We start from the raw sequence: 11,741 nt of genomic DNA on the forward strand, positions 1-11,741 counted from the left end.
GAAAATTGAACTGTCTTGTATATGGAAGCTTTCCTAGAATTCTACACTTGAGTACGAGTACGAGTAAATGGGGATTTTAAATTTATTTGTGTGTGCTGTCTAAAACCTACCGTTTGTTTTTTGTTTCATAGTTTATTTGGTAAAATTTCACCAGCTTTTGTGTGTATATATTTGTGCCACTAGATATGCAAATTTTTTTCAATTACTGAAGAGTTATTAAAATTCTTGGTTTTTTTTCTATGTGAGCTGAGTAGATACTGCCTCTATAAGAAAGACATCAAAACCTTTTTAACCTTTTTCTCCCATGAGTTTACAGACTGTTACTGTGTCACTTGTCTGATGAGCAGTGACTTTTTCTGTTTGTAAGAAGGAATTAAATGTAATTTATGGACAATAATTTTCCCATCTACTCTAACGGAAGTGTCAGGGTTCATTTCTGTTTGTCCTGGTAACACTGCTCCATGGTTCACTGTTCTTCTGGACCTTTATGTGTCAAGGACTGTTTTTCCTTTTCCAGAGAATTCCAGTGCTCTGTCTGTTTTGTTCCGTTTCCTTTAAAGTTTTGGGAGCCTATACATTCAAACATGACTTTCTTAATTTTCATGTGGCTTCACAATCTGGCCAAAACACTGCTGCTTTGGAAATGCAAGGACAGTGTTTACCTTCAAGTGGGAAAGCAGCTCTGTGTTTATTGTCCTTCATCTCTATACCAGTTAATTCAGTTGTTTTTTCTTTCTGTGCTTTTTTAGTATTTCTCCCTGCCTCTTTTGCTGTTTTGATGAGTGATTGTTTTGTTTCATCCTTTGAAACCTCTTTTTATTTCAGTGTTTTTTCCTTAGGTACCAATTCAACTCCCATGTTTTAATTTAAATGACTGATGCTGAGTATAAGAAGTGTGTGTATCTTTCAGCATTGTGATAACTGGCTTGCAAGTCTTGGGTGTACAGATACAGTGAGATTTTTAAGTGTCAGGTTTACCCTTGGAAGAAGTGTAGCTGACCCTTAATTCTGTCTCTTCATTTATTATCACTTTTGAAGTCAGTTTTTAAAAGCCCCAAAACACTTTCAAGATAAGATGATAGAAAATCAGGAGCTTTCAGGAGTTTCAGAGCCAGGGCTACTTTGTGATTGCCTCATTTGCTGCTGCCATTTTAGTTCTGGGGCAGGGTCAGCTTCCTGTTTTTGTCCTGTTGTGAGGGCACACTTCCCTCTGACATCATCTGTGCCAAAGATTTTTTGGGAATACAGCAGCTTTTGAATCCTAGACAATGACCATGTGGCTGTCATCTCTGCGTTCTGCCATGTGTTCAGTGCAGTATTCCATGACACCTGACAAAGGAACAGCCTGTGGTTCTTCTCTTCTGCCTTCTGCCATGGGCCCAACACCTTGTAGGGCCTTGTAGATGTTTCCATGTTTCAGAAGAATGTTGTTCACTTAATTAGTGATTGACAGGGCCTTTGATCAGCACAAAGCCCAAGTGTCAGGGCTGGAGGTGCCCTGTGAAAGAGACCTGTCAGCACCATCTTTCAGCTTCTTTTCCTTCTGTGCAAATGCTCCATGGCTGTAGTGGTGGAGAAAAACTACAGTAGGAACGATGTCTTTAAACTTTGTTTTCAAAAGCAGCGCTCTGGAAGAACACTTTTAAGGCTTACTGTTTACCGTAAAATGTTGTGGCTCTCCCAGAAAGGCTGTTTGCTACCTGTGTTTTTTAAAATAAAAGCTCAAGGTGCATTTTGTTCTTTTCTGGAATCATTAAGGATTTTATAGAAACTGGGTTTTCAAGCAGTTTTCACACTAAAGCTGATTTTTTCTAGTTACATGTACTAATATTATAAAAAGAGTTCTTACCTAGAATAGACAATTCATTTCAATTCCCATTATTCAAGCATTTTACTATGAAATTTACAAAACATTTTGTTAAAGGTGCCTTACAGTTTTATAGTGACCCACAAACATTGTCTTGTGTGTTTAACCATGTGTCTTCTGGTGTGCTGTCTATAAGAATTTTGCATCCAAATGTAAATATAATAGAAGGAAATTTTTGCATTTCCTAAAAAGTGTTATAAATATTTTGATCTAAATCTTGTATGAAATTTAACAGGAATCACCAGATTTGATCTCCTTGGAGACTTTGGAAGGTTCAACTGGCTGGGGAACTTCTACATTGTGTTATCTTACAACTTGCTCTTTGCTATCATGACAACGTTGTGTCTGGTCAGAAAGTTCACGTCTGCTGTGCGAGAAGAGCTCTTGAAGGCATTAGGTAACACAGCCCTGAAAATTCACTCTGTGCTTCACCACTCCCTTTCTCCATCCACCACTGACACCTTGATGTGCTACTGGTAAAGTTCTGCCACAGCTCACAGAATACTTTTTTTTTTGGTGGAAATTTCTCTAAGTTAAGGTGTGAGGATAAATAGTGTGTTGTTTTTTGAAGAGTCCAGAGCTAAGGTACAAAGTTGATTTCAGTGATATGCCTGTGCTACTTATTGGTCTTCAGTTGGATTTTCAGTCTTTGGAGAGCACAGAAGCATTCTCATTGCTGAGCAATTATTCCACATTAAAACTTCAGCTTGTGTATGGGTTGTCTTTCTTTTTTGTCTAAAGCAACTTATTAGTTCCCTGTAAATAGTTATCAGAGATCTCAACTTTGTTGTCATACTTAATTTTGAATATCTATTCAGAAAATCATTGTACAGAGTGTACAGAACCTTGGTAACTGGCTGAGTAAAACCTGTACCTGATATAATCAAAAATTTGATCAATTTTTGCGTTGATATTTCTTGACCATAGATGAAAGGATTGAAACACATTTGATACTAAGAGCATAAAATGTTTTTTATTTTTTTATTGTTGTCACTCCATCTTATCTTTACTAATTAACAAAGCTCCTCTCTCTTTAGATCCCTAGAGTAGTATTTGCTTAAATAGAGAGGATTAATGGTGAAACTTTCTAGTGTTTCTTTGTAGCTGAGGATTCAGTTTGCATCATCTAGAAGTTAATCATGTTAGTTTTCACTGCTTTGAGTTGTGGTGCTGAAACAAAATCCAAGCACTTCCCAGAGTGCTGGTGGAAGATTAGTTAAAATTGTTGTAAAATAATTAGAAATAAAGTGTTTAATAAAAATTTATAGATGTTGAAGGCAGATTAAGAAACATGACAAGCCAGGCATAGTAGGGTAATGATCATTGGATTTAACACAAGTAGGGAGTCACAAACTCTGAAATGTTCCTGGCACAGACTGGGTTTGTTTTCAGTGCTGTACATCACAAACTGTGTCTGCTAAAAACTGTCCCAAGGAATTCAAAGAATGAGAACCAAAATTGGCCGATGACCAAAAAATTGACATATTAAGGACTGCAAATAAGGCAGTGTTAAGAAGATTTTGGTTTTTTAGTAGTGCTGTCAGTTTTGGAGTTCCAGTTCCAACAATGCAAGGAATTTAACCTTGTACATCATGGCACTTCAGTGTAGTCTTCACAAACCTTCCCAGGTTTGATCCTTAACTTTAGAGACTTGATAGGAGACTTCAGAGAGAAACTGTAGCAAGCAAGGAAGAACTGACCTCATGTCTCTTTTGAGCAAAATATGGCTAAATTTGCCATCTTCCCTCATCTCCCTTCCCCCCCCCCCCACCCCCCACCCCCCCAAAAAAAAAGAGTAATTTAACTGCTTGCCTAGGGCAGGATGTGAGACTTCAATTAGCACTCACAACAGAGAATTGTGCAATAAGAACAAATGGCTGGAAACAGAGATAAATCAGTAATAGAGTAGTATTAAAAATGTCATTAGAAATATAAATAGTTTAGGGATGTGATCTGGTCATCACCAATGGCATTAAGATCAGTAGTAGGTGATTCACATAAAGATGGTATAGTTTAAAATAAATAATTAATAATTAATTATTAAATTAATAAAATTAATATTTTTAGGTAATTATTTAGGTATTTTTGGGTCACAGGGTAAATTATTGCAAGTCTTTCATGGTTCTTAACCTCAGTCTGATTTAAGCAATGGAAAGTTAGGGTTCTCTTGTCTCCCATGCTTGTCCACCGTAATGGATTTTATCACTTAAACAACACTGAGGGAGTTTCCCCAAAGCAGTTCTTACAGGAGGTAGAACATCAGTTCTGGTCTTCAGCACATGTGAAGTCTGCAGTCACAAAGTAGGATTTGGGTTATCTGTGGTTTTTTGAAACTTGTGTGCATGAAACAAGGGGGAGTCTGAGTTTTTCTTTATTCTGTAATGTTTTGCAGGGTTAGACAAACTTCATCTATCAAACAATCCAAGAGACTCGGAGACGAAGCCTTCTGCAAATGGCCATCAGAAAACACTGTGATAACAGCCACCTACAATCAGCAGAGCTGAAAACATCAACCTCATGGCATTCCTGTCATCTCATCAGCATTTTTATATTGCTTTTAGTTGTTAGTTTGGGTCAAGCCTTGTCTCATTTTGATGCTGTGTGCTTCTGAGGAAGTTAGGTGTGTCAGATTCTTCTCTTTCCAGTGAACTTTTGGTCTGCTTGTTTATTTCCCAGGAAGTTAATGCAGGAGGTGCCTTGAAGACTGGAAGCTGAAGAGAAAAATGCATTCCTTTTTATTTGTTGACAGTCTCACATCTTTATTTTTAGACTTGCTACCATTTGAATGCACAGTACCTCCTGTGTTATACAAACACAGCTATAAAGAATAACTTTGGGACTTGATTTAAAAAAAAAAAAAAAAGAAAAAGAAGAAAACATACACTTGAAGGCCAATATGACCCTTACTGGAAATGTAAAGTAGCTGGAGTAGGTACCTGTGACAGGAGATGAACAGCTCTACTGAGAGTGAGTTAAAAAGGACAGGAGAGATCACAGTGCTGGATGCAGAAGGCTGTGTCATGGTGCCTTCTCAGAAGGCCAGTGTTTTCAGCTCTCTGTCCTTAGCTCCAAATGCCAGCTTGCTTTACTGGTGGTCAAATGATGTCTTACAGAAGTCCAAGATGAAGATTAACTTCACTGTTAAATCTGAGCCTAGTATGCTTTGTAAAAAGCTGTGTAGAGCCTCTGTCACAGCTCTCAGTTCTGTGAGCTGTTGTGCCCTGGAGGTCCCTTCCCCTACCCAAGATCCCCTGTGAAATTTTTGATGAACTACTGTGTGTAAGCAGTACCTGGAATCAATGCAAGGAGCACAGGCCTAGGAGGCTGCAGTTGCAGTTTTCTACAATCTTTAATTTGAAGTAAATTTCTCTGAATTTATACTTCAGTTACCAGGATTTCTGTTCAGTGGCATATCCCAGTTATCTGTCACTAGCCTGTTTTGTAATGTACACATGAATATGTAAATAAGCCTATATGTGTAGATATCATAAATTAAATTCTAAGGTTATAGACATGACAGTAGGTGGTTTGGTAAGTAAAACATGTGTGTGCAGTCTTGGTAGTTTGAATTTCTGAAGTGTTTAACTGCTCAGAGGCCTTAGATTCAAGATGGCATCAGTGGGTGATAATGTCCTTTCTTGTAGCGTTCCCTTGCAGCCTTAGGAATCCTTTAAGCAGTTTATAGTAAAGAAAAATACCAAGTAAGTATTCAAAATCTGGTTGCACTTTTGTCCTGCTCAGCCACAAGTAATCTCCAAACAGACTGGAATGGGGACACCTTCAGTGAGTGCCCCTTCATGTAGGGAGCCAGAAAATTTTCGTGTTCATTTCCTATTTCTGTGAAACAAGTCTGCCTGTCTGTAGTTTGAGGTCTTATATTAATTGGTGAAAACTTGGTTTCCAGTGTGGTTCCAAAATAAGGTAAACCTTGTGTCAGAAACTCTTTGGCTGTTCTCTTGAGATGACTGCTCTGGGCTGTAGACCTTATTGCTGTGTGTGTGAATGTCTGCTTGTTTTTTTTTTTCCCCTAAAGTGCTTCAAAAATCATGCTCCAGTACACATGAGGATTTATTTTTTTTCAGCTGCCTTTTCTGACTTGAACCGGAGCATAATGTAAATATTTCTGTAGTAAATATGATGCTAGAGAATTACTTTTTTTTTTTTGTGTGTGTGTGTGTCATCAGTATAAATTCAAGGTTTATTGAACTGACTATTGATGTGTTGTATCAAGTCTTGGAAGAAAAAGTAAAATTACTTGATTTCACTAAGATTTACAAGCATCTTTTCTCTTGTTTAGTGCTGACACTTCAGTGAGAAATCTTTATCTGAGTCAAAGTTCTGCAACCAATAACAGAGAACTATAATTAAAAGTTGTGCTAAAATAAGTTTATATTTGAAATATTGGGAGATATATTATTAGGGGCATCAGTCAGGTATTCTCAGAGCTTGTAACCTTTATGTATTGGCATCATAGTTAAAACCCAGTGAAATATGTCCACTTTTTCATGCAAGTCATTGTATGACCAAAATTGTCCTCATGTCTTAATGGGGTGGTGAACTGTGGTGTGTGAGGCCAGTTAGCTTTTAGATAACAGATATTTCTGTTAAAATGCTAAGACAGTTAATACACTCTGAAGAAATTAATATTAGGAATAAACCTAGGAGTATGAACCAGCATAGGTCTTGCTCTCTGTGCCTTTGGAGAGATGTTTGTCGTGGCATCAGTGACCCAAGAAAAAGGTGTATTATAATGTGTGTGTGTGGCTTTTGCAAGTGAGTTGGGCAGTTACTTCAACTGAGCAGGGGCAGTTCCTGCCAAAAAGCACCAAAGCTTCAGGCAAGACTTTAAAATTCTCTTTTCAAAACAAATGCTAGAGCCTTGACTGTCCCCACCCCTTCTGCTGGATTCTGCAGGCAGATGTGTGGGTTAAGGCTATGTTAGGGAAAACTTTACACTGGACTCTGTGGGATGGTTGAGGTGCTGTGTGGTTTCCAAGATGGATGAGAAATTCACAACTACCCTGTGCAACAACTGACAGTGTTGTGTTTTAAAATCAACTGCTGATATTGTGACACTGTCTACATTAAAATATGCCTTTGGCCTTGAAAATGACATGCTTATGCAAAGCTTTGTCACTGCATGCAAGATACAGGTCACTCTATACTTCTCACAGAATCATTTGGTCACTTAAGTACGAGCAACTGGTAATTCATTAATGGATATTGACAATACATTCCTAGTATTTTGACTCATGTAGAGTCAGGTGGTCTATACCTTCAAGGTATATACAGCTGATCTTAGTAACATTAACATCTGCCTCACTTCTTATGAGGCAAAAAGCACATCAATGCTTCCATCTTCAACTAGATACCACACAAGACCAAAAAATAGATGTATACTGAGTGTTTTAAGTTAGCTGTTTTTTGGCTTTTTTTCTATGTTGGTAGCACAATATTAAATGCAATTGCAGAACTGTAATATTTGTGATATTTCTAAGCATAAAGCACATATGCTTATCACTTTAAGCTAAAAATAGTAGTATTGGTTACTGTACAAGTAACAGTTTTGCATTCATAGGGAGTTTTGTTTACTGTCTGTAACATGTTGTTTATCTTTGGTCCTATTCCTCTGATACCTTTGACCCTGTTGGCTGTTTCAGTGTCATAGAAATTAAAAGATTTGACAAGTGGTTTTCCTTGTCTGGTTCCCAAGTACCGCCTGGAGCACCAGTGGAGGGAGGGCTGGGCTGCCCATGCAGGCAGGAAGGAGCTCCTGCAGCAGGTGCTTGGCAGAAGGGACATGGGAGCAGATCCTGGGGACACATCCTCCCCTGTGTCCCCAGGAGTGTCACATCCTCCCCTGTGTCCCCAGGAGTGTCACATCCTCCCCTGTGTCCCCAGCTGTGGTGGGTGCCAAGGGGCTGCAACCATTGTCCATCCCACCATGTCTGTGCCACTCACCTGAGGCTGTGCAGCAGCTGATGATGCTTGAGGTGCTCACATGTGCCCAGTGCTGTGTAGTGAAGACATGATGGCCCTTTTCTTAAAGAATTTACAGTCTAAATTAGAAAGGAATAAGGTAGAAACAGAAAGCAGTTGGCCTCTTCCTGCATGTGGCTTTCCTTGAGTTCTTGAAGCTTGCTCCAGGTTATTTCCCATCTCTTCTTCCTTTCCCAGAAGTGGGGTGTTGGTGTATGTACAGCAACTGAGCCTTACCCTTAGTGGACTGGCATCTAAAATTTTGAAATAACAAATATAGGAAAACAGCTAAATCCTGTTTAACATATTCTCTGATCTTGAAAATAGCATTTTTTTTAAACCAGGGTGAAATAATCTAAGCAGAGACAGGACATTAAGACCACATAAATAACCTCTTGAAAAAGAAATATGTTTTGTTTTAAAAAGTGTTGATGTGAACTGTGAAGCTTTAATTGCTGTAATGAAATCAGATTCCCTACCTCCTAGTATTAAGATTTTGTTGTTATTGTAGTGCTGAGTTGAGACAATATTGCCTACACTGACTTCCCTCCCCAACCCATGAACCCTGAATTTGCTATTGGTAAGCTGGCAGGTTATTTCAGTCACATTGTCAGATTTGAACTTCACAAAAATACTACTTTTGAATTTATCCCATTCAGCAAGAGCAAACTGAGGCCACAGCCACCAGCCACACAGTGATACAACTTCTACCCCCTTTTCTACCTTGCCCCCTTGAGATAGACAAAACATGAAATAGCAGAAGAATCCACGTAGATTTGATTTATGCACTCTGCAAAAACATACCAGAAGGCAACTTTAATAGAAGGCTTTTGAAATATTTCACAATTGAAGCACCTAGAACTCTTCTTTCAAAGAGAAAGAAATGTGTCTCCTTAGTATGCAAATGTCAATTGTATGTTCTCTAGATAAGCCAGTAATTCACTGACACTGAAAAAAAATTCATCACTTCTTAAAATCTCTTTTGTGATTCACAGTGAAACAGTATCTTGGACTTTTATAGAAGCCTGTGAGCTTCTGAAGGTATCTCTGTCTTGGCAACAGAAACCTTAGGATGCTTGCTAGTTTTGTGGTAATTACCATATTTTATTAGTAAGTTTTTTAGCTTCATTTATTGCTCCTGAATTTTTTTTTTAATATACATGGCATTAAATGTTTTAACAAATACAGAAGGTGACTCCAAACAGTCAAAGAGATAGTGTGAGAAATATCCTGTAAATTCTGATATTCTTGACATACTGAATTCCAGGCTGTTTAGAAACTGTATCTGTGTGAAGGCCTTACATCAAACAGAAATTAGGAAATCCTAATTCTTAAAGGCTTTTAGGTATCTGAAGGTTGATATGTACCTACTTGAGCACTTTGGAATGCTGCTTCTAGATGTTTGTTGATCACTAACCCCAAGCACTGCTGTTGCTTTTCTCCCTACCCCCATAACATTAAATTTTATAGTCAGCATCACTGGATGAAGCTCCTTTCCTGAACAGGGCTTTGTTTTGCATTCCTCCTCTATTCCCTGCTTCCATAGATATCAGCTATTAAAGTATTGGGGCACCTGCTTTGATTTTAATGTATTTCTTTTCCCACATAGAGAGATATTCCCTAGTTAGAACTTTTCTTCCACTACAAAAATGTTGACATTTATGACTTTATTTTTTACTACTAGATTCCATTTAAGCAATCTTGGCACTAGAGGGTCCTCTAACAAATTACCAAGAGCTCAAGTCAGTTTGAATCATGAGTGAGAGGGTTTAGTCATTGCATGTATTTGTGCTTTTAGCTTCCACCTTGGTGTGAGGGTCAGCCCCAGTTCTCAGTGAGGGGGACGAGCTGGTTTGGCCACTGGGAGCCCCTGGGGTGGCTGTCACTGCAGGGTGGCTCCTGTTGTGGACCTGCTCTGCAGCTCACCTGCTGTGGGATGGACAGAGAGACCTCCCTCAGCGGGAGGTGGACACACTTTGTGTCAGCTCTCAGCAGGGTCAGGCTGTGAGAGGTGCTGAGGTCAGGCTCTTCACCTTTCTCTGGATTTTTGTATTTCATGTGTATGAGCATATTTTGGGCCTTCTCTCCCCATGTGAATTGGTCATTCAGAGAAGTGGCATGATGGTGATACCAGTGCAGTGGATTCAGTGGGTGTGTTTAAATGTTTAAGAAGAAAATTGACTGGTGCATGTTTTCCTGTTTCCCCCTAATAATGAGTTTTTTCAGTCTGGACCAAAATTCTTAAGAGTCACAAAATCTCTCTGAGTACTTTCTCCTCCTTTGGCTTTATATAACGAAAAAAAAATCAGTCACTTTTTCTTTCTTAAAGGTAGCTTTCAAAGTATTTTTACCTTATTTGGTGTGATTTCTGTTGCTTTAAGGAGAAGTGGATAGAAAAAGGTAGGTAATGGGATTTGAAATCTTGGGGTGTGTGTGTATGAAACACTTGTACACAAAAAAGGGCATATTTCCTTTCCTGTGGGGTTTGGGGCCCAACCCCACATTACCTAAGTAGAGATCATGTGTTGCTCTTGTCTCCACTAAATTTTGTCTTTAAAATTCCCGGTGAGGAGACTGAGGATGCTCTCAGGGTGCTGCTGGCACCCTGATCCCTCCCACATGGAATTGGCTTCATGTGTGCTTAGGTGGCATGACCCTAAAAACACAATTCTGAGCTGGCCTGTCCATGGCTGTTGGTGCTGCTGGCTGGGCTGTGATGATGGCAGCAGGTACCTTCACTGTGCACATTCAGAGTTTCACTGCAGTGTTCCTGGTTAATATCACAGTTGACAAAAGCAGTTCTAAATTACGCACAATCTCTGAACTGCGCGAGGCCGGGAGGTGCTGAATGGAGCTGGTGGTCCCCTCTTGGTCTGATTTGTGCTTTAGGTTTTGTCAATTCCACAGTCTTGAGCAGCTGACTTTTCTTTCACATGGATGTATCTGACCAAGGTATAACACAGCTGAAAAATTGTGCTTTGGGTGTTACTTTAAAGACACCATCTCCCCATCAAACCCTTCCTGGTTCATTTTAGGTCATCCAGAATTATGATTTGTAATGTTCTCTGTTGTGGGTATTTTGTTGTGTTACAAAAAAAAAAAAGAAAATCTGCTGCCTTAGCTAGGCTGATTTTTTTGTTTTGTTTTGTGGAAAGCAGTGGTAATGTTTTTTTTCCTTTGTTTGAAATGTTACACTGAATGTTTTGTAGGAAATTTTTTTTTTACTGTGTTTTCAATAAAGGTAAAGTGTGATTTATAGCAGAGTTTTGTCCCTTTTTTATTATAAGCAACAAGAAAAAGTAATCTGTGTCATTCTAAGTTATCCTGTCTGTAACTGGTATGAATAGTTGTGTTCTTCTCTCTTTCTTCTCCCAATTTAACCTGCTTTTGAGATTCTTAAGTGGTTGCATTTCTAAAATAGCTGAGGTAGGCAGTGTGATGGAGATTCCCCTACATTCAGAGGCATCACAGCCCTCTGTTTTAAGACAGGTGTGCAATTAATTGGAACTCTCTGCTTTAGGCCAGTGGGGATTGTTTATGGCAAAGTATGCTCATTATACAATTTGTAAGTAATTTGCAATTCCTTAATAGTTTGACTGAAGGGCAATTTTTACATGTTAAACCCCTGACCACCATGCTTCCTAAACTGTCTGTAATCTAAACAGCTTCAGACTTTAAATTCCATTTCACAGGAGACTTTAGGCTGTTTTTAAAGTTCAAGGATCACGTGTCTGGAAGGGACCTGGAGATGTTTGATCCATCCAGCTGCACAGGATCAAACATAGCTGCATTATTCCTGGTATTTAACCAGCCTGGCAGGGCCTGTCTGTGATGAGATTGCTGTGCTGTCTCTGGCAGTATATTCCAGTGTCTAATTGTCCAAGATTTCATAATG

The 11,741-nt window shown here is 38.9% G+C and overlaps 1 protein-coding gene across 3 annotated transcripts in view; it reads left to right on the top strand.

The window, feature by feature from the left end:
• LMBR1 (limb development membrane protein 1) overlaps window positions 1–11,102 on the top strand; it is a 68,344-nt gene extending 57,242 nt beyond the window's left edge. For all 3 annotated transcript variants that reach the window (XM_084204030.1, XM_084204031.1, XM_084204032.1), the window contains 2 exons: window positions 2,103–2,264; window positions 4,260–11,102. In XM_084204030.1, the coding sequence (XP_084060156.1) occupies window positions 2,103–2,264; window positions 4,260–4,342 (245 nt within the window). In that variant the 3' untranslated portion in view covers window positions 4,343–11,102. The remainder of the gene's footprint in view (window positions 1–2,102; window positions 2,265–4,259) is intronic.
• The last annotated feature ends 639 nt before the right edge of the window (window positions 11,103–11,741 follow it).

This window comes from Fringilla coelebs (genome assembly GCF_963513975.1).
Source record: "Fringilla coelebs genome assembly, chromosome: 1".
In the NCBI taxonomy this organism is placed as follows: domain Eukaryota; kingdom Metazoa; phylum Chordata; class Aves; order Passeriformes; family Fringillidae; genus Fringilla; species Fringilla coelebs.